General features: G+C 40.0%; 1 protein-coding gene across 4 annotated transcripts in view; it reads left to right on the top strand.

The window, feature by feature from the left end:
* LOC136885551 (ATP-binding cassette subfamily C member 4) overlaps positions 1 to 26,566 on the top strand; it is a 403,879-nt gene that overhangs the window by 115,450 nt on the left and 261,863 nt on the right. For 2 of the 4 annotated variants that reach the window (XM_067158182.2, XM_067158180.2), the window contains exons 2-3: positions 5,015 to 5,272; positions 19,799 to 19,909. In XM_067158182.2, the coding sequence (XP_067014283.1) occupies positions 5,196 to 5,272; positions 19,799 to 19,909 (188 nt within the window). In that variant the 5' untranslated portion in view covers positions 5,015 to 5,195. Of the gene's footprint in view, positions 1 to 4,881; positions 5,273 to 19,798; positions 19,910 to 26,566 lie in introns of those variants that run through there. The other 2 variants (XM_067158181.2, XM_068230366.1) reach the window with 2 other exon arrangements.

The raw sequence follows: 26,566 nt of genomic DNA, 5'->3' as shown, positions 1-26,566 counted from the left end.
AATGTTTATAAAATGTAGCGTTAGCTGGCGCCAGCTCGCGCGGACAACAGCTAATTGTTCCGTAATCGCAGCCTGACGCGATTCCGAGTATTCTTCTTAGCGGAATGTTTTCTAAGAACTAAGTACACCTACAGAGCACGCGCTCGGGTTCAAACTGCTGCCCTCTTGCCGTCTCTCCTCACCTTGCACCGTGATTCAAGTTATCTGTCGCTGAGAGTTACTTATCTTCTGTAGAATTACACGTGTCTTAAAAATGTGTACCAAAACATGCCCTTCAGGTCAGTAGGACGATGAAGGCCTATATACTTTGTTGAACTCTTATCTAATCATCTCGTTATACATTCCAGGGGTGGCCACTAACCTTACTTCTGGGAGCCGCAAATTTAGGAGACAAAAGATTGGGAGCATGTTTAGAAAATGGTTTATAAAATGAAGACAAGTTTTTCATTTTATGACAAATGAAGGGACATTTATTTTCTACACTACAGAGTACATTATTTTTCAGGCACACATCAATGAATGAGATTTTATTTTTGAGAAGTGCTTTTTTGGGTGTTCATTTTTGCTGTTAGTTTTTTTAAATTTGGCTGATAATTGGTAAGCGCAGTTCGCACAAGTTCACTTAAATGTTCATCAGTTCGTTCAGATCGATATGTAGATTTAATCGTTGAGTACAGTGATTCACACACTTAAGTAGTACCAAAGATTGAGATAATTCTCTTAGCACACACTTTTATTAGTGGGTATTTTTCTTCTGGAACATTCTTCCAAAATTCTATGGTAGAAATGCCACTTCGTTTGAGTCCTTTTAGTCCTTCGTCCACTTGCATTTCTAGTAGCTCCAACTCTACAGTTGCTGTATCCTTTGTTATTGGTGATGAAACAGGACTGCCATCACCACAACATCAACAGAAAAAGGATTTTTCAGGAATGAAAATGAAGGTTTAAGTGATCTTTAATCATTAAATCTGCCATTGATTTCTTCAGCAAACCATACATTTTACTCATGTAATCTTCAGTTTCCACCTGAACGCCAGGAAGGCTTTCAGTAATTTTATTCAAACATTTGAAGTGAGAAGATGTTTTAGTCTGAAGGTCTTTCCCAAAAAGCTTCAACTTGCTATGAAAGCTAAATGCAGTCTGGGCCAGTTCAGAAATATCTTTACAAGGAAGATATTGCCTTGAGCGGGAGAGTGTCAGTGAGCCAGTGTCGTCAGGTGAAGCCAGTCGCGTTCACGTATAGGCAGTAGCGAGTGTCGATACTGTACTGACGTGAACGCGACTGGCTTCACCTCACGACACTGACTCACTGACACACTCTCCCGATCAAAGCACTATCAAATGGAAGGCGCCGGAACTATCTACACCTCCCATATCTTACCACTGACCGACAGCGCTAATAACGTTAAGCCGCACATCACTGCTACTGACTGCCGCCAGCCGCGAGATGTCGTTAGATTCCATTAATTACATCATTTAATTTTACTCTAAGGTTGGTGTCAAGAGCCGCACAAGACTGACTCAAGAGCCGCATGCGGCTCACGAGCCTCGTTGTGGCCAGCCCTGATATATTCACTAAATACAGGAACTCCAAAGATAAGGATTGTTTTTGACAACATGGAGTGCACACATATATTTTCTGCTGTAAATAAGTACAGTAAAGAAATCTCCAGGTAGCCGTGTTGGTGTTCAGATGACTAAAGGACGGAACTCCCCAGCACCTGTCATCAAACATTACATACCTTTTCTCTTTTCATCAGCATAATACACGCTCTGTTACTACACTTGCCATTCCCTCTGGCAGGTCAGCTGCCTATGATCGCTTAATCGCTCATTTATTGCGAGGGAACTAGATTATGGAAGTCTGTTCCAAATAACATCCGCAGCAGTAACTCATTAGGGTCTTTCAAGTCTTCCTACAGAAAGTACCTTTTAGATGCATAAACCAACGGTGTGAATCTTGATCAGTGAATGATGGTGAGTGTGTGTGTGTGTGTGTGTGTGTGTGTGTGTGTGTGTGTGTGTGTGTGTGTGTGTGTGTGTGTGTGATTTAGTTAGTTTTCATTAAATTTATTTAAACTTAATGTTGCATTAAATTAAATTTAGTATTTTGACAAATGATATGTGAATACCTGCCGGCAAACACGTTGTAACTTAACCCTCAAAATGCAAATTTTTCCATTGATACAACGTTTCTGCACCCGCACGACCCGTGGCAAAATGTGAACAAAAGATAAAAGGCGCTCAAGTTTGCCAACATAACTTCCTACATGCCTCGCTCTGGAAACCCAGAAAAGTGAGGGTTACAACGTTTTTGCCGGCAGGTATTCATGTATATATTGGTATAGGAAATGTGTCGCACTCCTCTGGGGAATAAACGGCTGACAGATGAAATGAAATGTTAATGGAGAGTGCTGCTGGAATGAAAGATGACAGGGAAAATCAGAGTACCCGGAGAAAAACCTGTCCCGCTTTGTCCAGCAGAAATCTCACATGGAGTGACCGGGATTTGAACCTCGGTATCCAGCGGTGAGAGGCCAGCGCGCTGCCGCCTGAGCCACGGAGGCTCTACAAAAAAGTCAAGCAGGTTGAAAAATTCAAGTATCTTCGTGAATGAATAGAACCTAACATGTCCGAAAAATAACCCTTTGCATCATGCATGAATAAAATTGAAATGGCTTACCATCTGACTAAAAATGTCTGTAACAAAAGATCTATATCTTTGAATGAAAAAATCAAACACTATTATTGCACTGTCGTCCGGCTCCATGGTTAACTGGTTAGCGTGCTGGCCTTTAGTCACAGGGGTCCCGGGTTCGATTCCCGGCAGGGTCGGGAATTTTAACCATCATTGGTTAATTTCACTGATACGGGGGTTGGGCGTGTGTGTTGTCTTCATCATCATTTCATCCTCATCACGACACGCAGGTCGTCTATGGGAGTCAAATCCAAAGACCTGCACCTGGCGAGCCGAACATGTCCTCGGACACTTTCGGCACAAACCATAACTTACGCCATTTAATTTCATTGCACTGTCATCCGGCCAGAGGTTCTATATGCAGCGGAATATCTCGCTATGAACAAAAAAGGCACGATGGATGAATTGAAGGCTAAAGAAAGGAAGATTTTGAGGAAAATGTTAGGTCCAGTCAAAGACAATGGCGAATTTAGGAGACGGCACAACCAGGAGTTGTGTTCGTATGTGGAGAAAATAACCGACGTGATGCGGAAAAGGAGGATTATTTTTTATGGGCACATGGCCCGAATGAAGTCAACACGGTTAACCAACCGCTTTTTCACTTTCCTCCAAGAGAGAAACAAAAAAAGCAAAAGGGCATGGGTTCAGTCAGGTACCTAAAGAAAGATCTGCAGGAGATTGGGATCTCATTTGAAGATGTACAGAAGCGTGCCCCACTTAAGAAAAAACTCCGAGAGCAACACCGTCTACGAATGAAGGAATACTGGACCAACATTAAAACTCAGGAAACAGTTGAAATGACGTGGTCCTTAGTTGGCCGAAACGAAAAAACAACAACAGCAATATTATTATCAAAACATTGTGAATTATGTTTTTGCCCTGGTTTTGCTATTTGTTTTACGTTGCACCGACGATGGGATATGCCACGGCTGAAAAGGCGGCGACCGTGGCCTTAATTTATTCAGGTTCAGCCAGGTGCGAAAATGGGAAACCACTAAAAACCATCTTCAGGGTTATTGGGTGTAGGGATCGATCCCTCTATCTCCCGAATGCGACCCTAAGTACGCGGCCATCTTGCTCGGTGGGATTTATTTTTTTCTGAATTATCAACTTAAAATGGACAAGTGTTACAAACAAACGTAGTGTAGAGTTTATCAAACCAGAAATGTATTTCAATTTTGATTCACACTGTTTTCAATTTTACAAAAGACAAGCAAACATGTTCGATGCAGCTCCCAGAAATGAAAATGAAAATCCTCAGCATTTTTCTAGTTTCAACCGGGTCAGGAATGGAATGAATGAAACCCCATATAGCGCTGAGGATAGGAACTGTGCCGGCTGCCGAAGCCTGTCGCACTCCTCTGTGGCAATGGTTAATTGAAAGATGCGAGAACAATCTGTCCCTTCTCCCCTTTGTCCAGCACAAATCTCACATACATTTGAACCACGTAACACAGGGGGCGCTCCTGCAACTCGCAGTAATAAAATTTACAAATGGAAGAGAATAGTATATAAATTAATGATAAGAGCAAGATGCAGATGTAAATGTTATAAAGTCACGGTCAAATGGGATAAAATAAGATATTTGATTTATGCGACTGTAGGCACTTTGAAAGTTGTAGTAATTATGATAACATAGAATTACTCTCTTTGGTCAAATGAGAGTAGCCTACTAATAAATACAGTAGAGATCATATTAAAGTATTTGCTAATACTAAGCAGACGTTGTACTGGTGCGGGTAAAACGCTGGGAAATAATAAGAAGGCATTCATATTGTAATATTAAAAGCTGGAAGGTCAATCTTTCTGCCTCAAATTTATTGTTAGCGCTACTAATTCCCTATAAAATGCACATTATGCAAAAAGAAAAGACAAAGGAAAATCCCATGATGATTCCAAGTCCCGAAGTTTCACGGTCGAAAGGTGGCAACCTTGGCCTGTTGGTATATTTATTTTTTAGTGTCTATTATTATTATTATTATTATTATTATTATTATTATTATTATTATTATTATTATTATTATTATTATTATTATGTTATTAATTAATAGATTTATTTTGAGTCCTATGCACATCGAGTAACTTCTTGAGACAAGCGCGACAAGGAGTTTATAGTTTCAGGAACTAGAGTTAATTTGACTTTGCACGACTGTCATTTTTTACTCTGTTGCCATGACAGCATGTTGTGTTCATAACGACATCAGAGCCGTACGGCTCTTCGGCTCTGTGAAATGGATCTTCCACACTTGTTACTCTTTGATTCCAATGAAGACAGAAATGGAGAAATATCAAAAGAAACTTTTCTGTTTTTTACAGAGAACAAACATCACCTGATAAATGTCACTTCCGAAAGAAATAAGAGGCGCTTCGTGATGTCCTTATGATTGCATAACTTGACACAAGTTAATGCAATATCGGTGGATGGGAGGTGTTTATAACATGACAGAAGCCAGATAGGAGAGAAAGCAGTTCAGTTGGCGATTGAAGGCCGGTAAGCATGGACGGCAGCAAAAAGAAAACTCCTCGGCCCCATCCTCGAGCAACTGCTAATCCACTCTCAGCTGTTACATTCTGGTAAGTAACATAACCTCTACTGTAGATTGCATTCATCATTTAGTGTAGTAGTGTCAGTGATTTGGTTGTTTACTCACAATGTGCGAATGTTTAAAGCCATCTGTTATTCAGTTACGCTGTTGTCAGTCTGAAAGTGACCATTTTATAACATTTACCATTCTGCAGGTTATTGACCCACCACAAGTATTGCTATAGAATCCGTGTTTGTGAAACAGCCGGTCGTTGGGTTCCAATTAAGTTGTGTTAAGAATGCTGCAATACAAATTATGACGGTAAATTCGTGTGGAATGTCATGTCAAATTATTTGCCTCGCTTCAGTACGGTGTATATGCTGAGAGAAGTGAAGGGTGAGGGATCGGACTTCAATCGGGGGTGTGTGTATATATTAATTTATCACCATTCACTCGACAGAAGAGGTTAGACTTCATTCAGTTTATGTATTTGTACATATTTTAAATACAACTACCATGTTTGGTGGAGGTGAGTAGCCCAGTGGTCAAATTGTCTGTGCCCATTGACAACACTGTTTGATAGACAGTATCAGAGAATGTCATATTCATGCCTCACTGTACTCCTACCATTCTTACTGCCTAAACTTCCTTCAAAAAGTAAATGAACTAATGGCGAGTGTCTTAAGATGTGTACTGTCATTTCTTTCTTCGGGTCAAATTTTGCCAATTCGGTTTCCTCTCACCAGTTCGATTCAGTATCCCTTCATCCATGATTTGATCTACCCATCTCACCTTCAGCATTCCTCTGTAACACCACATTTCAAAAGCTTGTATTCACTTCCTTTCATGTCTACTGTCCATATTTCACTTCAAAAACATCTTCCTAATTCCTGTATCAATGTTCGAAGTGAGCAAATTTATTTTCTTAAAGAAAGGCCTTCGTTGCTTGTGCTAGTCTGTATTTTATGTCGTCCTTATTTCTGCCATCGTTAGTTATTCAGCTGCCCAAGAATCATTCATGTACTCTCTTTAAGACTACATTCCCTTATTGAATATTTCCTGTCCCACCTGACTTTGTTTGATTGCACTCCATTACTTTTGTTTTAGATTTATCTTCATCTTGTACTCCTTCACTAAGACTGTGTCCATACCATTCAACAGTTTTTCCAGATCTTATGCAGACTACATAAAATAATAATGTCATCGACAAATCTCAGAATTTAGATTATGATTCTCTTTCCAAATTCCTCTTTGATTTCCTTTACCGTCTGTTCTATACAAACCAGTGGCGGCCAGCCCTTAAAGGACTCCCGGGCGGTGTCCTCCCCAGAGAAAAGAAAGGTTCTTTTTTCTCATGACATTTGAAGTCAAATATTGCATTCGAATAATGCTAAGAAAATTACATTTCATTGTAAAACTGTAAATTCTCGTCAATAAGGAAGAGTGTTCGGCAATATCAAAATTACAGATCAGATGTAAGGCTATTCAGGCGTTTGCTCTATTAACCAGCGTTTTGTCTTAGGTCTGACACTAGACTCATCAGAGTGGGATATCAAAATTAGGTGACTGACTTTCAGCACGCAGTTCACTGGTAAATGTTTTCAGGTTGAAGATACGGCACGGACTCTCGAGCTTCCGTCCCAGTATATAGTGTTGGTGATGGGGGTCGAGATGTAAGAGGGAAACGCGCTGATGGACGGTTTTGGGGGGGAGGAAGAGTGCCGGAAGAGGCTTTCACTTGGGCAGAGTACGTAGCAGTAAAGATGTCCTCAGATGCGCCAGCCAAATCTCCATGGTGGCATGCAATAAAATTAGATAGTAATTTATGACCTTGTTTGCCCTATTATTTATATTTTAAGAAGAAAAGTAATAAGTGATAATATTGATATGTAACATTTGAGACCAGTAATTTTGATTCAGATTGGGCCTCTGGCTTGCATCCTGCATTTTGTGAAGTTTGGCAACAATGAATTAGTTTGTTTTCGCACGGAAGACTTGAATGAGTCCTGTGGTACTGGCCAGTAGCCACTGATACAAAGATTGAAAAGGAGTAGGGGCAAACTGCAGCCTTGCCGTTCTCCTTTCTGGATTGATGCTTATTTTTCATAGCCTTGATTCTTATCACTGCAGATAGATTGTGGTACAGATCGTGGATCATCCTTCTTTATCGGTATCTGATCCTGATATGTTACGAGGGGAATAGACATTAATGTTTATGGTTTGTAGATCTAGAGATGGCATATGACGGTGGTGATTATTGTTTTAAGAGGAAGTACAACTGGGCAACCATACTCTATTAACACTAATTGGAAAGAAAAATGGATGATGCTCGATCCTTCGAAGGGTGACTATGGTACTGGTAAAAGTAAGGGGAGGGTCATTAGCTTCATAAGCCTCATACTGTCAAGAGAACAAGTACTAGAGTTGACAGAGCGAGGTCTGATAGGAAAGATGGTGAGGAGACTGACACAAGTAAGTGGAAGGAGTGCCAGAGTCAATTGAAACCAAACCCCATGGTGCAACAGCCCCGAAGGGCCATGGCCTACCAAGTGACTGCTGCTCAGACCGAAGGCATGCAGATTACGAGGTGGTATGTGGTGAGCACGACCAATCCTCTCGGCATTATTCTTGGCTTTCTAGGCTGGGGCCACTATATCACCGTCAGATAGCTGCTCCATTGTAATCACGTAGGCTGATTGGAGCTCGAATCAGCCCTTAGATCCAGGTAAAAGTTTCTGACCTGGCCGGGAATCGAACCCGGGGACTCTGGGTAAGCGGCAGGTCCACTACACCATGGAGCCAGCCCAAACTCAGCTAGGGGAACCATGATTGCCAGCCCACGCACCCAAGATGAAAGCCTTTCGGACTACTTTCAGTCGCCTTTTACAACAGGCAGGGAGACCATGGCTGTACGTTATTCTACTGTTCCACCCAGAGGCGGTGGGGGGTACATTTGACAGAGTACCAAGGGAAAGGATGTTACCATACTGGGGGATTAGGAGTAGGCAGGGGTACTGGCTTTTGAAAATTAGTAGTGGTGCTCTAACTCAGCAGTCCGAGAAAAGGGCGTAAGGCCTCAGAAAATGTTGAAATTTAACCCTCATGATAATGGAGTTTTAGATGTTTTTGAATGGGCAATACGTGGTGGAAAATATTAACTATTGTTTTATTGGGTGCTTTTTCAATAATAATGAATGTTTACAAACAAAAATCCACATAAAAGGTAAAGATGTGTTTTAGGCCTAATCATGAAAAAAAAGAAGAGATTTTACATTTTAAGTAGATGTGAATTAAAAGGAAAAAAATATTATTCTAGCTTTCTCTTAGAATAATACCAAACTGAGTTTTAAAAAAAGCAAATTGCATCAAATTTGGCGCTTATTGTTCGTATAATAATTAAACAGAAATTGAAAATCTTAAGCCTTTAATACAAAATTTTAAATCTTTGTATGGAATTTGTAATTGTTACTCATGAAGAGAGTATTTATAGTTAGGAATTTCATTGGGTTCCATATTGAAGTGAGATTACAGTAAATTAAATTAAAATTCTTTCAAGGTCCACCTCTTCAATACAATGACATTTATTGTGATTCAATCACATGTCAAATGGTACAAGTTTCGGCATTTATGTGCCATCATCAGCCTTAAGTACAAATTAAACAATTATATATATTCTTAAAACATCTAAAACACATTTTAACACATTATAAAATACATTACTGTAATGATACATGAGATAAGTTAAAATTATGTTACAATTGATTGCTGTAATATAAAATTCCTAAAATTCCGGCTGTTCGTTATATAGTTCAGTCTGTGTACATCCAGGATAAGTGAATTTGTACTGTTGTATGCTGTCTATGTGAGTGACACTTATTCACTTGAATTAGGTGGTTCCGGGGTAGTTTACTTTGATCATGTAAGATCGTGATATAAATAAAGATGAATTCCCACTTCAATTTAAACCTGAAGGAGAAAATAGCCAAGTTAGACGTTGGAAGCAATGTATGGAAGTTACTAGAATCATTGATGATGATTGACTCACCTTGAACAGCATGTTGAACGTGTTGTGTCCTGTGGGGGGTCTCGAGCACCATAGCATCCCTAAAGTTGGCGCCCCTAGGGGTAGTTTTTAGCATTATATTGACAATCAGGCCACGGTGATAATTGATGACAGAATGAGTTCTTGGCTTGAAGTAGTTACATTGCTTCCTTTTTCTCAGCCGGATCTGGAGGCTTCGCAACGGATGTCCCAGTTCTTGTTTTATGGTGTTTGACCAACATTTAGGAGCATGTCCGTGCTTTCTCTTCCCAAGGATATTTCTCGTGATGATGAGCTTCTCTATGCTATTGTTTCCATGTTGGACTGTACGGCCCAGGAGAATCCTTTGCATATTATGAGCAGCCTGGTTTTGATGTTAAGCTCTTCCAGCATAGAATTATTTGTGCGGAATGCTGTCAAAAGTATATGAAACATTCCTCTCCAGCTCTACATTTCAGTATTTTCTTCAAATCTGCAGTATGAAGAGTCCGGCTCGGAAGAGAATACTCTAGATCTGTGTCATCCTCACTTTTAGTTTTACAGTGATAGAGCTAAATGGGATAATTGCTTCATTGTGTTCTTAGCTATATTAATACTTCTCCTAATTTCAGTATCAGTTCCTCTTCCGAGAGATGATTGAACCAAGGTATAATATTTCTCTAACAGGCTCTGTTTCCTGGTTAAGAAATTTGCTCTGTCAATTACCAACATCTTGATTTCTGTATATTCATTTGCAATGCCATTTTAGTACTCATATTTTTTACTTTAAAGACAAGCTCTTCCATCACCTTTTCATCTACAGCAACGAATGCAGTGTCATCTGGATACAGAAGATCCGAGATCTTCCTACCCCTGAAAGGATATCCATTACATCCAAGTGCAACTGATATTATGTGCTCACTATAGTTGTTGAAGAACGCTGGAAAAATTATTGGTCCTGGGTGGCTACCTTTCTGTGCCTTAAAATCACCAGACATTTTACCATTAACTCTGACTTTTTTTTTTTAAATCAACAAAATTTGATGGGCGAGTGCTCCCGTTTCTAACGGAACTTGCCAGATATTAGCCCACTGAATACAATCAAAAGCCTTGCTACCCCTGTGGGTGGGGGACGCAGATGAAGAATACACCCATGGTATCCCCTGCCTGTTGTAAGAGGTGACTAAAAGGGGCCCCAGGGGCTCTCAACTTTGGAGTGTGGGTTGGCGACCACGGGGCCCTTAGCTGAGTCCTGGCATTGCTTCCGCTTACTTGTGCCAGGCTCCTCACTTTCGTCTATCTTGTCCGACCTCCCTTGATCAACTCTTGTTCTTTTCCGACCCCGGCGGTATTAGAGCATTCAAGACCTAGGGAGTCTTTCATTTTCACGCCCTTCGTGGCCCGTACCTTTCTTCGTCTGTTACTTCATTTTTCAAAGTGACGGATCCCTTCTTTTTCTTCTTTTTCGCTCTGTCTACCCCCTGTGGGTGGGGGATGCAAACGAAAAATACACCCACGGTTTCCCCTGCCTGTCGTGAGAGGCGACTAAAGGGGCGACCAAGGGATGATTGTATTAGACCCATGAAACTACTTTTGATTAGTACAATCTCATGGGGAACACCAAGGGTCGCCTTTAATTGCGGGTAGTACCACTATATTAGGTACACCAGAGGTTTGTGGTTAGTAGTAGCAGAGAGTAGTTCACTCTGGGTTTCCAGTACCCGTGATTAGTATCATTGTGAGAAACACCACAGGTCTGGGCGTTGCCTGTGATTGATACCACTATATGAGCGACACTGTGGGTCTGCGTTGCCTGTGATTAGCACCGACTATATGAGGAACATCATGGAAATACCACCGTCCATGATTAGTACACGTAGGTGAGGAACACAATGGGTTTGCGTTGCCTATGAGTGGCGCCATTATGTGAGAAACACCATAGGTCTGCGTTACCTTTGTGATGTACAATACTTGTGAGTTGTACCATCATGTGTGGAATACCGTTTGTCTATGCTACTTTTGATTAGTACCCCATCATGACAAATACCATGGTTCTACTTTACTAGCGATAAGTACTATTATGAGGGGCCCTTGGACCCCTTTAGCCAACAAGCCTCCTCGATTCAGGATTGTGCATTAGAAATGGTCCCTTGGTCAGTAATATTATTTTTATGTTAGTTTTTGGGTCGGATCCACTGATTGTTTTAAATTCATATCCCTCCATTCATTCTTCATGACATTTTTAGTCAGTGGATGATTTTGAACTTTTAATTTGTCATTACATTTCGTACCATTAGGGGCTGATGAACTAGATGTTAAAGGCCCCATTAAACAACAATCATCATCAAAGCCTTGCTATAGTCTAAAAAGGCAGATGAATAACGGAAGCTGAAACACTCTGCTTTTCTCAGTCAGTTGTCAAATGTTCAATAGTAATTCTCTACTGCCCTTTTCCTTCACAAATACAGCTTGCTCTGGTGAAATTTGTAAGCAAAAAAATTGTTCTACCCCTTACAGCTTCCTTGAGATGATATAGTGACATCTTGGTGTCCATTTTGATGGTGTCAAACCAGTGGATTCTCTTTGCTCTGTGGCCAAAGTATAGCAAATAGGCCTGGTTAATCTTCTTCATGAGCCTGTCCTTGATCTTGAGTTCTGCTAGACGTGGAAGGCACTGAATCGTTCGAGGAGTGGAGTAGGTAAATCCAAGGATAACCTAAAAAAAAAAAAAAAAAAAAAAAAAATGGGACCGAGCTTGATAGCTGCAGTCGTTTAAGTGCGGCCAGTATCCAGTATTCGGGAGATAGTAGGTTCGAACCCCACTATCGGCAGCCCTGAAGATGGTTTTCCGTGGTTTCCCATTTTCACACCAGGCGAATGCTGGGGCTGTACCTTAATTAAGTCCACGGCCACTTACTTCCCACTCCTAGCCCTTTCCTGTCCCATCGTCGCCATAAGACCTATCTGTGTCGGTGCGATGTAAAGCAAAAAAAAAGTTTTTTTTTTGAAAGATCAGTCAGACTTGTGATTGTGGGGAGCAACAAATTACCCAACACCTGTATGACTGTCAGTCCTGCCCTGTTTGTTGTACACTTCAAGACTTGATTCAAGCCACTGAAGAGGGAATTTCTGTTGCCCATTTCTGGGCAGACATTGTGTGAAACATGTTTTGTGAATAAAATGTACTTTGTTTTCTTTGTATATAATACCTTATTTATATTTTAAGTTTTTTCAACACACTGACACGAAATAAATAAAATAAGTTCTGCTAGGACAGAAGCATTCATCTGGTGCTCGGTATAGGATACTCGTGGAACTTGGAGGTACACCCACATTTTTGTCGCTTCAATCTTTTTCGTGACAGCTTTATGAATTGTTCAGGTTTCAGCTGCATATGTGGCGATGGGGAAAACCAGAACATTTACCATCCCAAGTTGGGTATTGTTAGTGATGACTGTCTTCCCAGATCTTTGTCATCTTCGCCATCACATTGCGTGTGTTGCAAAGCGTCTTCTGATCTGATCCGAGCAGCCGCAATTGTTCGTTATTAGAGCCCTGAGATAAACGAATTTGCTCTCCGCCTTAAAGCCTCCTATTTGTCTCAGGTGTGGCAAGTTGTTGTTTGCCTAGTCCACGATCATGACCTTTGTATTGCCAACGTGGATCTCCATTCCACACTCCCCGCTGGCTCTCTATTACCCGTTTCCTATTAAAGTCTGAAATTTACAGAAATAAATTCCTCTGTATGGATAATATTGAAAGCTTGAATTTCTAAGAAATATTTTCACTTGTTTAAGCATTAAGAAACTCTTTTGATGTTAAAAACATTTAAGCTCTTTAGGTTTTTTCAATCTTGAAATTGCCGGCGTTTCGCCCCAGTGTAACAGTGGGCTCATCCGTTGGATTGCTACATCTTTCCAAAACGCTGGCGGCTAGGGCACCGTTGAGACACCACTACAAGGCTCCTTTGTAGGACAATGCAGTGACGGTACACGTAGAGGAAGCCTTTGCTTCCTCTTGTATAAATGCCTGCCTTTGACCTCTGTATCAAAAATTAAATTCCCACAAGGAAACCATAATTTAATTTCATCAATTGTAAATGTTAAAGACATTTAAGCTCTAGGTTTTTTCAGTCGTGATGTTACCAGCATGATATAGATGTTGATTCCCATAGGGAACCTGAAATATTTGTCCCGAATGAGTAAATTTATAATACCAATATAGTTGGTCTGTTATTGGACAAATTATAAATTTTCCAGCTAGCTCATTCCGGTGGCTCCAAGTAGTCTACACAGTGGCCTCCACGGTATGCACTAACCATGCGTCTGGGTAGGTGTGCTATTTACCAACTGATGAGCCCATCTTAGCACACTGGGGCAAAATGCTGGCAATCAGGAATGAGTTAGCTGGAAAATTTATAATGTCCAGTAACGGATATCGATATTCCTTTTTGGTATTATAAATTACCAGCGATTTGCCCCAGTGTAGCAGTGGACTTATCAGTTGGATTGCTACATCTTTCCAAGACTCTGGAGGCTATTGCGCTGTTGAGACACCACTACAAGCCTCCTATGTAGGACAGTGCAGTGACAGTGTGGATATTATTCCATGAAGTGGTCCACTGCTCCTGTGTACCTTAAACCGAAATATCATTGTTCCTAAGTATTTGAAACTTTCCACTTTCTTCAATTTTTCTTCTCCAAGCAGTTAGTCTTGTTGCCAGCACAGACTTGGTTTTCTTACATTGAACTTCACCCCATATTGTTCCCCTGCTTCTGTCCTTGCATTCAGCTGCTCCTGTAATTCTTCCTCTTTATTAACCCGTACCATCATTAGCCTTCATCTTCTCTTCCCCAGTCATTCGTATACTACCATCATCATTATCATTATCCATCACAATAATGAAAAATAGCAGTGAAAATACACTTCTCCGAGCGAGTTGGCCATGCGGTTAGGGGCGCACGGCTGTGAGCTTGCATTGGGGAGATTGTGGGTTCGAACCCCACTGTCGGCAGCCCTGAAGATGGTTTTCCATTTTCACACCAGGCTGTACCTTAATTAAGGCTGTGGTCGCTTCCTTCCAACTCCCTGCCCCCCCCCCCCCCCCCCCTCTCTCTCATTTCTTTGTGAGATTGTTGTAATTATCATATTTTTAAGATCTGTGGTGTGACCCAAGTGATCAGTTCCATAAAAAACTACAGTATTTAAAATAGGATGCTGGAAAGGATCCTTCTTCCCAATACACTGTAAGTTAATCAGTCTTAATATTATTGCTAAGGAAGAGAATGTTGCTTTTCCTTGAAACATGTATGATGTTTTTAATGAATAAATAAAACATTAATCGTCGTCATCCTTTAACTGTCTCCAGTCGCCCAAGTGCAATGCAAGAGCGCTCTCTATCTTTGTCTATCCAGGTACATTTCTTCCTCCTCAACTTGGTGCCATTGCACTTCTCTTCCTTCCAAATTCTGCTTTTCTTGACTGATCCACTGTTTCCTTGGTCTGCCTCTAGGTCTTTTACCTTCAGTTCCTTTTCTAGCCATTTTCATGCTGTTCTCATTTGATCCATCCTTTTTACATGGCCATACCCTTTGAGTCTTGATGTTCTTACATCGCTTAGCGACTGATTTACTTTTGTATTATGATGGATCTCTTCATTCCGAATCTTATCTCTTCTTCTTTTCTGTAACATTGATCTCAGAAACTTAATTTCTGCAGCTTGAAGTATGCTACTATCTCTACTGTTGGTCGTACAGGTTTTAAGGTCATTATATTAGCCAAAAAATATGTTAATTACCATGGGGACCTTATTCACCAGCCAAGAACTCAACCTCCAGCTCAGAGTTTGAATGCTATGTTGTTATGACTATCCTGTCCTTCTGTATGGTTTCGAAGGGTGGACGCTCAGCCGTTTATTGGAGAAGCGGAATGAATCTTTTGAAATGTGCTTATACAGAAGAATACTCCGAATATCTTGGGTAGAAAAGAAGACAAATGAAGAAGTCCTCAACATCTTGAACGAGAAGAAAGAGCTTCTCATAACCATCAAGGAGCGTAAGCTCAGCTACCTCGGGCACATCATGAGAGGTGAACGATATGAACTTCTCCGACTGATCATTCAAGGGAAGATTGATGGGAAAAGATATGTGGGAAGATGGAGAAATTCCTGGCTGAAAGACTTGCAGCGGTGGTATAGACATACGTCGATAGAAATCTTTCGTGCTGCCGTTTCCCGTGTAATCATAATCAATTGAATCGCCAACCTTCGGAGGGAGACGGCATCATAAGAAGAAGAAGTAGTAGTTACTGGCATGAAATATACCTGATTAAGTGTTCTCCTTGCACTTAAAGGTATTTGGTTATCCTGTGGAAGAGACCTAACTTGGTCATAAAATTGTGCTCTTTTTTGGACTCTGTTAGTGATTTCAGCAGAGAACTTTGCATCACTATTTACAATACTACCAAGACATTGAAGATGGTTAACGTATTCTAGTGTCTCGCCATCCAGTTGGATGTTAGCCTGGAGGGCTTGCCTGCTTATTGGTATCACTACTGTTTTTGTGTGGCTGAATTTAGGCCAAACTGCTTAAACTGCTGGTTCCTAGTGTTTAACGTGTAGAGTGCCAGACAACGATATATCGTTGTTTCGTACGTACACGTAAAGTGCCAACCACGATATATCGTTGTTTGGATAGCGCGCAATTCTATACGAGTTTGTACAACTTGGGCCGTCAGATTACAACATTTTATGTGTCCAGTAGTGATGGGACATTCGATTCATTTTACTGAATCGATTCATTTGATTCCGTTCACGTTACTGAATCGATACAGTGATCCGATTCACGGCTCATTGGTCACCGCTCCTACTGCATCTGTGTAGTATGTGCTGGTAAGACAGCAGCAACAGCATTCAGTGCTCGCAGCTGCCATCTGGTCTTCATACTATGAACTCCTTTCTTAGAAAAAATGCTAGTTACTCTAATACATCGAAGGTTTCAGGCGACGCAGGAAAGGTTAGGAAGGTAGCAGCCATGGCCTGAATTAAGGTACAGTCCCAGCATTTCCTGGTGTGAAAACGGGGAAACTACAGAAAAACCATCTTAACGGCTGCCGACGGTGGGATTCGAACCCACCATCCCCCGAATGCAAGCGCATAGCCAAGCGATATTAACCGCACGACAACTCGCTCAGTCTTTTTTTAAAGTATTTTTCTATCAGCTGAGGATTTTTTTAAATCGTCATATTTTGTATAGGCTACCCGAGATATACAGTAGCCCGCTGGTTTTCTGATTCAACATACTGTTATTGCGTCTGTCCACATATGATTGAAGTCTTGTGCAACGATGTGACATATGAACTGACAGAATACTGAGCCGTTCTTCCCAATATAAAACAGGTACTTTTGAGTGGTCATGACTCATAGTCATAGGGCAGGCTAGAGTCGAGTTTAACTGTCAAATGTCAACTAAGTTATAATACTAAGATTCATTAAACTAATAAATAGTATAACCTAATAGCCTACCTACTTACTAGCTACTTCAGAATTATGTTGTGACTAACTTTTTAACACTGCAAATAAATCCATCTATTATTTAAACCTCCCTGTAAGAAAAGGACAGTGAATGCAAATGGGTATTATTTTCAAATGAGCTGAGCTCGCGAGTCCATTACAGCATACGATTCTTTCAGTCTAGCATGGCTCACTGTATGTCTCGCTGCAGCGGAAGCTCGGCTCTCCGCGTGTCCAGTGAGCTGATAAGGAGCCGTGTGTATCAAGTCTCACTGAGCCGCGCTCGTTCACGATTCTTTCGATGTGCCATGATTCACTGTATGCCTCGCTGCAGCGGAAGCTCGGCTCTCCGCGTGTCCAGTGAGCCGATAATGAGCCGTGTGTATCATGTGTCTCACTGAGCCGCGCTCGTTCACGATTCTTTCGATGTGCCATGATACACTGTCTCGCTGCAGCGGAAGCTCGGCTCCCCGTCAACGTCCAGTGAGTGCGCCACTCAGCGCTGTCCACTGGGAGTAAGCTGAATCGTGTGCCGTGAGCTCGCCTTTCCTGTGAATCGATTCACTCGGACACTTAAATGAATCGATACACTGCTTCGAATCATGCATTCAGTAGCCAACACTAGTGTCCAGTCCATAGAGAATTGTCATTATATTTTAACTACGTCGCTAGATAGTGCGTAAATTCATTCTTTATCATACATTGAATTTCTAAAGTCCGTGTTCATCTACGACGTATGATCTCCAAGCCCCGTGAGTAAAATGGCGACTAGCGGGAGAAGTTATTTTGTTAAAAATGACGAACTGGCTGTAGCCTATATCTTAATATTTTTTAGTAAAGAAGGGGATGATGAAGACTCAGATAAGGAATTCACTCCTCCAAAAAGTGAGGAAGGGGAACGTGAAAGTGTTATTTGGAATGGTATCGGCGAGTTTTCTGTAAACACTCAACCACGTGCTCATTGTCCGAGTGTAAACATTGAAAGTGGTAATGACCGTCTGAGTGACAGTACTGACGATTGACGGCTGTAACAATACCCAACAGCAAAAATGTAATGTTTTCCGTGAAATTCAATTAGGTCAAGATGCAAAATACCAGCCCTCACGTGATTATTATGATACTCCTGGCCCGAGACACACCCCTTCGCCAGACGCAAACTTATAGCGTATTTTTATTTCATTTTTCACGGCTCAATTATGGAACTTCATAACTACAGAGACAAACAGATATGAGAAATCATGTCACCACATGCCAGAGCACAGCAGTGGCGCCCGGTTACATTGATTGAAATGAAGGCTTTCATTGCTGTTTTGTTGGAAATGGGTATAACCAGATGACCGATCACATTTTCTTATTGGGTAAAAAAACCCGTTATATTCCATTTTTTGGAAATATATTCTCAAGAAACAGATTCCAATTGATCTTGAGATTCTTTCATCTTGTGAACAATGATAATCTATCACCATCTGGTCACCCTGACTACAACCCATGTGCCAGGTTCGATCCCATTGTTGGCCATGCCAATTGTATATTACGATACCACTGTACATAACTCTTAAAATACTCAAGATAAAAATGTGATACTTTACATGTTTATTCATCTGAAATAGGACATTGCAAAAAAAGTCATCAATATATACCGTTGAGTTAAATTTTCTGTTGTTTTTTGTTTTGTTTCTGATTTTTAAATTTTGGTATTTGAAAATTGTTTAGAAAATATTCTTTTTTCAAAATACCCAAGGGCATTTCAGTGTTTTGATTTAGTTCAGCAGTAAGATTGTATTCTTGTTAACATTCAATCAAAATTTCAAGTCATAGTTATAACATTTGTGAACTATTTAGTCCAGAGAGTGAGAACCTGCAAAATTCTCTAAATCTGTCTGGCACTCTTGGCATACTGTGAGCACCTGGGCCTGGCACTAAGAAGGTTAATTTATGTTTAAATTCTTCTCCTGTTCCTCCCCAAATCACTACATCATCTGCGAAGATTAATGCATCGAAGTCCTCATTAGATTCATTCTTCATTCTTCTCTTCATTACTTCATCCATCACCATAATGAACAGGAGAAGTGACAAAGTGCTGCCCTGTTGCACTCCTTTATTTGTAGTAAACCAGTCAGAATAACCATCTCCTATCTGGATACAGTTCTGGCAGTGGTTGTACAACATTTTTACCTTATCGGTAAGATACACTGGCACATTCGTTCTTTTCAGACATTCCCATATTTTGTCTCTCGGCAAGCTGTCATACACCTTTTTTATATCCAGGGAAACAAAGATGGTATCTATTCTCTTCTCCCAGTGTTTTCCCATTATCATCGTAACAGTGAAGATAAGGTCTGTCGCTTCTAAACCCATACTGTTCCTCTTCAAGTTGTGGTTTGATAATGGCCCTTAATCATCGTTCAATAATTTTCTCCATCAACTTAATTCCGTATGACAGAAGTGTGATTCCTCTGTGGTTGCTGTGTTTTTGCCTGCTTCCTTTCTTGAAGAAGGGAACAGTGATGCCTTTTATCCAGTCTTCTGGGAACTTCCCTTCTTTTCAGATGATGTTCAGCACTCCGTATATAACCACTGAAGTCCATGAATCCCAGCAGCTTTGATCATGTCTGTACTCGCCTCATCTGTGCCTTGTGATTTTCCCTTGCTCATACTCTTCAGCGCATTTTCCACTTCTGACCAAGACATTGGTGTGTCACGCACTTCAGTCTTTTCTAACATTTCTGACTTTTCTTGTCCTTTCTCTTTTAGATCCTTTCCATTATAGAGCTGTGCAAAATGATTCCACATCTCTTTTTGCATGTCCTTACTCTTCCATGTGATATATGAGGTGTATTGGCAAGGCAGATCTTCCCACCATCCTATTTTAATTAAGTTTTTATGAGATTATGCAAGTCAATATAGGAATAAATAGCCCCTCTTATGGGCTAATTTATCAACAGTAACCTCCAGTTTTCATCCCAAGTAGGCTACTAAGAGGATATATCTGTAAAGTATTTTAAAATGATAAATATATATTTCTGTCTTTTCTTTCTCTCTAGGTGGATGCTGAAAGTCTTCCGAACAGGGTACAAAAGAGAGATTGAAGTTGATGATCTCTTTGATCCTCTTGATGAGCATCAGTCCCAGAAATTAGGAGATACTTTTCAAAGGTAAGATATGTCATTGTAAAGACATGAACTCATCACTAACATCTCATGACATCAAATTTGTCCGGTACTAATTTTTATTTATTTAATAAAAAATAATTTGTTAAATAAAAATTGAGGTGATGTCCCTGACTGCCCATAAAATTACCATACCTTTACTTGAAAAGAAAATTATTCAGCATGCCAATTCTTCCCTCCATGAACTTGAATTTAAACCTTAAATTGTGGAAATGTAGTTTTTTTTTCTATGGGAAGCACTGACGGATGCAGCATTTAATCTATTTTCTCCAATGCTGTTTTATAAACACTCAATTCAGGATACTAAAACACTATTCACATTCAGCTGTTTTAACCAAATATGTTTACTGTTACTGGAAGTGAGGGTTGGGAAGTAATTGTGTAAAAGTAATTAAATTTCTTTTAACGATTACTTTTCAGTACTTTTTACTAATAGTTACATTTTAGCAATTGTTATAAATCCTATCGAGAATTTGGCAACTCAGAAGCTGCAACACATGCAAGCCGTCGCACCAAGGGTATAATTCCAGGATACGCACTCGTTCATTTATCATATTTCATTTTGGTCCATATTGATGATTTATCACTATCAACAAGGATGAAAAGGTCCCCCTATTCAATACTGTCTTCTTGTTGTTGTTGTTGTTGTTTTATACTGCATAGGATCACTTTAGTCAGTCCATTGTTCAGGTCTCTTTGAAGGGATTGTTTGGACTTTGCGGTCTTCCCAGTACTTCTTCAGACGCTCCAATCTTCGTGCCTTTTCCTCGGTTGAAAACGTGCATGTTGTGGGTTTGTTTCGTGTAAGGGTAAAGTGGAGGTTTGTATGCTTCAGTTTTGTATTCGATACTGTATTATTATTATTATTATTATTATTATTATTATTATTATTATTATTATTATTATTATTAACTTTATTGGACACATTGGACCACTTGAGTCTTCCATGTACACTTTTTCTTTGAAGGTTGTACTGTTTGATTCTTCTTATCTGCCCAGTACTTCATTCGTTCTGATCTCAGTGTTCTTAATTCGTCTGAAATCTCTACAGGCTTTCTGTGCATCATTTCAGTTGAAAATGTGTGTTTCTTAAGAAGAGTGGTAATTTTATTCTTGTTTTCTGCATCTGTAATTTCAAGTCCAACTGTTTTGAGATCCTCTTGAATTTCTTTGATCCAATGCCCTCCTGTCTTCTTTCCCAGATTTCTCATCAGTAGTTGTCGTAAAATCCTGTTTTCTGGTAATTGTAAGATGTGAAAGAAATAAGAGATTCTTTTCTTCTTCATCTTGCTGGTAACTGGGTCAGTCTCTCGATAGACAGTTTCATTGGGGAGGATTCTCCAGACTCCTTAAACCTAGTACTTTTTATTTATGGAAGTTCTAATAATTCTTCTTTCAGCTTTGAGGAACTGATCAGTTCTTCTTTCATTTTTAATTTGGAACAAGGTTTCGCAAGCGTAAGTGGCTTCGGGCAAAGTTACAGTTTTGTAGTGTTGGATCTTAGTGTCTGTTGAAAAGCATATTTTGTTATAAGTTGACCAGGTTAGAAATTATGCTTTTTTCACTTTGTTGGTTCTATTTATGCATGTTGCTTTTTTGCTTAAGTTGTGCATAATGATTTCTCCAGAGTATTTAAATTGTAGGACTATGTTAATTTTTTGATCATTTATGATGACTTTGTTTATGTGAAGGGGTATATAATATGTTAATATTTATTGCATATCGGACATCTTCAGCCGTAAATTATAAATGGAAAAGAATATTACATGTAAGCTGAAAACACAACACCTAATATAACACTAATTGAAGCATTGATAAAATATGTTGTGGTTAGACACGAGTCCGTGAAATTTTGTGTCACTTTTTCTTCTTTTTCTTTCTTGTTGATAGGACTCGTTCATTTACTCGCAGCACGCTGTGGTTTCTGGTTGAGATTTATATAATTGTGTACTACATGGTTGAGAATGGAACCAGAATAAATATGTGATGGCAAAAGGGTTGAGAGCCTGGCTGAGTGCCTCAGACGGTTGAGGCGCTGGCTTTCTGACCCCAACTTTGCCAGGTTAGATCCTGGCTCAGACCAATGGTATTTGAAGATGCTCGAATATGACAGCCTTGTGTCAGTAGATTTACTGGCACATAAAAGGACTCCTGCGGGACTAACTTCCGGCACCTCGGCGTCTCTGAAAACCAAAAAAGTAGTTAGTGGGACATTAATTCAGTAACTTATTAGGGATTGATAAATTTCCATTCCTCTATTTGAATGAATATATTAAATTAGCTGGCTCTGAAAAATAATAATTTTTTTAATTTTTCCTTTTACAATTTTGCTTTTCGTCGCACCAACACAGATGGGATAGGAAAGGGCTAGGAGTGGGAAGGAAGTGGCCATTGCCTTAATTAAGGTACAGCCCCAGCATTTGCCTGGTGTGAAAAAGGGAAACCATCTTCAGGGCTGCCGACAGTGGGGTTCGAACCCAACATCTCCTGAACACAGCCTCACAGTTGCATGACCCTAACCGCACAGGCAACTCTCTCGGTAGTAATTAAAACAAGTATGTGACATGTAAACTTTGCTTGGGAGTAATAATTTTGAAAATTTGTTTAGTCTTACTTAGCAATGATAGCAATTTTATGCACCTATGTTAAAAAAGAAAAAGTGGAGTAATGTCTTTTTCCTTGTAAACTTTGGTATCATTCTGACCCCATGTGAAAAGAAGTCGGCGATTTCTTAACGACTCGGTTCTTGAAGTAATCGTAATTGTACGGCACTGGTGGAATTCTATACTCGTAAAGGTTACGAGGTTTGCTCGTCTTTTATTTTTGCAAGTTGCTTTACGTCGTACCGACACAGATAGGTCATAGGAATGGGAAGGAAGCGGCCGTGGCCTTAATTAAGGTACAGCCTGGTGTGAAAATGGGAAACCACGGAAAACAGGGCTGCCGACAGTGGGGTTTGAACCCACTATCTCCGGAATACTGGATACTGGCTGCACTTAAGCGACGGGAGATAGTGGATTCGAGCCCCACTGTCGGCAGCCCTGAAGATGGTTTTCCGTGGTTTCCCATTTTCACACCAAGCAAATGCCGGAGCTGTACCTTAATTAAGGCCACGGCTGCTTCCTTCCACTTCTTAGGCCTTTCCTGTCCCATCGTCGCCATAAGACCTATCTGTGTCGGTGCGACGTAAAACAAATAGCAAAAGTCTAATGCCTTGATCAAAAGTAAAAAATGATTAACGTATATGGTACAATAGACATTGGTAAGATTGAAATGAGTTAAAACCATTTTTTAACAAGATATAAAAAGGAAATACTTTCTAACACATAAAGTTTTGATATATTATTTAACTATATGCTCAGATCTAGTGGTTAGTCATCATTCAGATGTTAAAATTCGGTGTTGCAACTTTCGAAAGTAGGTAGAAGTTATTGTTGTATTCTGAATTCAAGGCTTATTGTTGAGTGCTATATTTGGTGGTGCATTAAAATTGTAATAGTGTATTAACTATCTTCTTTTGTGTACACTAATATTGTGGTGTTGGCGTGCTGCATCGATGTTGTGGCATTCTAATGTTAGCTTGTTTGATCAAAAAGAGAACTGGCTGTGGGACAGTTGTGATGTCATAATGTTGGGTGTATATAAGCTCTGTAAAAGGGGAAGTTGAATTAACCAGATTAAAAAATGTAAGAAACATAATGAGAGAAGTGGAAAATAACACAATCAAATTTTACACATTGAAGAGAAGTTACTTTCAATACAGATTAAAAAACAATGAATTTTACAACTTGCAATCATCAGCATTTCTTGGAAACAGATAAGTAAAGAGGCATAGTTTTCGTCCTGGGACTCTCGGGTACTTGTTCTCAACCAAATTTAAAAAAAAATATAGGTGGCCGGATGAAACTCATAAGAAAGATGAGAAGAGATAGTATCAGAAAGGAAGAGGATTGAAGTTTGTAAACTATAGGACAGGATAGACAGCCATCACCAGTATTAAGTAGAATATTTTCAGGAAAAATGAACTCTTCATCTTGAAGATGGCTCATTAATCCACTCGATTTCCTCGTCGATAATGACTCCCTCCCACAATCATTTAGAATTATCAATAATGACTGCCTTTTGCAAAACACGGGGTCATAAAAAAAAACTACACATATTTAAAAAATTGCTGCTGCAAACGTATAAACATATTGAGGCGATTATGATTTTAACTGAAGAGGAAAGATGAGAGTTTTTACATACCTTAATAAATTCCTAGATGTGTCCCATTTGTGACACGGCAGACATTGAATTGATGATCACTTTCTTACCTCATACGCTGGAGCAATATCTAGAGCAGGGACGGCAAACCATTTCCGGCTACGGGTTGTTGGGAATTGATAGACACTACTCGAGATCATTCTTTGGACTGTGCTATGTTTTATATCTTTATTTAATATCATTGTGTCATAAGTGTTATATCTTAGATTTTTAGATTTTTTGATAACAATAATAAACAGAAAAGAAACGAGACTAGTATGTTTACTTGACTGTTCTTCCAATATCACGATATAATTTTGGTGCCGAAACCCGGGAAGAACTACACTCCAGCGCGAATGGGCAATATACTAGAGACTAAATAGGTAATCATTGGTTTACTACACGTTCCGTAAGGAGACTACGGGAAAATTGCTGCCGTGGAAATAAAACCTATCACGCCAAGCCATCAACGTACGGTAACATTTCTCAGATGTAATTTTGTTCCTGTTAATATCTGAAATACTTAAGGAAATTCCGAATACCGTATAAGGCATAGTACGATAAAATAGAGGGGACATAGATAGTATTTGTAGTGCAAACGCATAGGTAGTTTATTGGTTAAGCTGGAAGGGTAGCCATATGTTTATTTACTTGGAGAAGACGTCACGCACGACTAAGTGACCAGTGCTGCCATCTGCTGGCTTTCCTTGAACTACGTCGCAATACATCAGAGTACGATTAATAGGGTGGCGTGCACCATCTTGGAGTAAATTACTACGGAAGTAGCGTTTACTAAAGAAGTCCATACTACAGAAGTAAATTACTACGGGAGTTATTTACTCCGGAAGTAACGTCGGAGAGTTGAAGTACAATTTACTCTTTTAGTTACTACTACAGAAGTAGCGTTCGTTACTCGCAGAGTAGTGCTGTGTTCGTGTATCTTCTTTAAAGAAATCCAAATAGATAAGGTTATGTGCGATAGGAAACGGGGGAAAAACGTAAGCGAAAAAGATAAATGCTTGTTAATAGAGATAATGACGATCTATGCAAAGGATATAAGGTGTAAGAAACACGACATAAAGATGCTGGATAAGAAAGGAAATTCATGGAAAGTCGTGGCGAAAGAATTCAATGCTTCGAGTGACGGAAAACGCAGTGAAAAGCAAGTTAAGATTCTGTAGAAGGACTTAAAAGCAAAGCAGAAAGTCATGGACACGCGGGAAAAATTAAAACTGATGGCGGTTTCTTCATACAGATGGCCTACATCCACAGCGAAATTTTCCCATTTTCACACCAGGCAAATGCTGGGTCTGTAGGCCCTACCTTAAGGCCACGGTCGCTTCCCAATCCCTAGGCCTTTCCTGCCCTATCGTTGCCATAAGACCTATCTGTGCCGGTGCGACGTTAAGCAAATTGAAAAAAAAAAAAACCTCTTCCGATTTCTGAAAAGTTTACCGTTGTCACCGAGAGGGCAATAAATGGGAATATGCGCGCAGTCACAGTCAATTGCACCCACGACGTGTGGAAACCTGCCAACGTGAAAAGTATCCTTTTATTTTCCGAACGATCATCATCATTTGCAGGCGTACCTCCCTCTTAGCCTCAACTAGTGCTTTAACCACGCGATGAAAGATACGGCTAGCAGTTGTGCGGTAAACGTTAATTAGATCACCGGCAACTGTACTGAAATGTTCCGGTACGAAACACTCGTAGGGCACACAGCAACTGTAATTTTAGAGATACAACAAAATTAAGACAAAAATTCAGCTGTAAGTGATCTCCAAGTAGATTTAGAAGGAAAGTAAAGGATTCCTTCCTAAGACCAAAAACGTTCCTGAAACTCGCCGTGTTCACATTACACGGCTATGGCCTTTCACGCACTGTAGGCCTACGCACTATTACATTTCCCATCGTTTACTGCGTCGAGATCGTCAATATAATCTAAGTAATCCATAAACACGTTTGAAACGTCTTTCCTCTCATACACGGCACGATATTATCATTAGTCAACAAGTCTAAACTTAGCTTACTCCATGCACGACGTGAGAGTAAATTCTAACCTATATTCGTACGTTATTTACTTCTTTAGTAATATACTACAAGATGGTGCTCTTCAACATTTTACTCTTCTAGTAATTTAGTCCAGGAGTATCTGAGAGGACTAAAATACTTCGGAAGTAATTTACTCTCGTATGGAAGTCGCCGAATGCTGACTTCAAGAGTACTTTACTACGGAAGTAGAACTTACTCTTGGTTGGTGCACCCCACCCATAATAGATCAAGTAACGAAATATTTCCCACGCTATTACGAAGTGCCTTTCAAATACACTATTTTACTATAGCAAATTCACGTCTAGAGGTCCAATATGGAAGGCGGTAACGCGAACACACGACTACACC

Source organism: Anabrus simplex, chromosome 14 (assembly GCF_040414725.1).
Source record: "Anabrus simplex isolate iqAnaSimp1 chromosome 14, ASM4041472v1, whole genome shotgun sequence".
Taxonomy (NCBI): domain Eukaryota; kingdom Metazoa; phylum Arthropoda; class Insecta; order Orthoptera; family Tettigoniidae; genus Anabrus; species Anabrus simplex.
The sequence above is the reverse complement of the archived record's forward strand: the minus strand, read 5'-3'. Positions and strand labels throughout refer to the sequence as shown.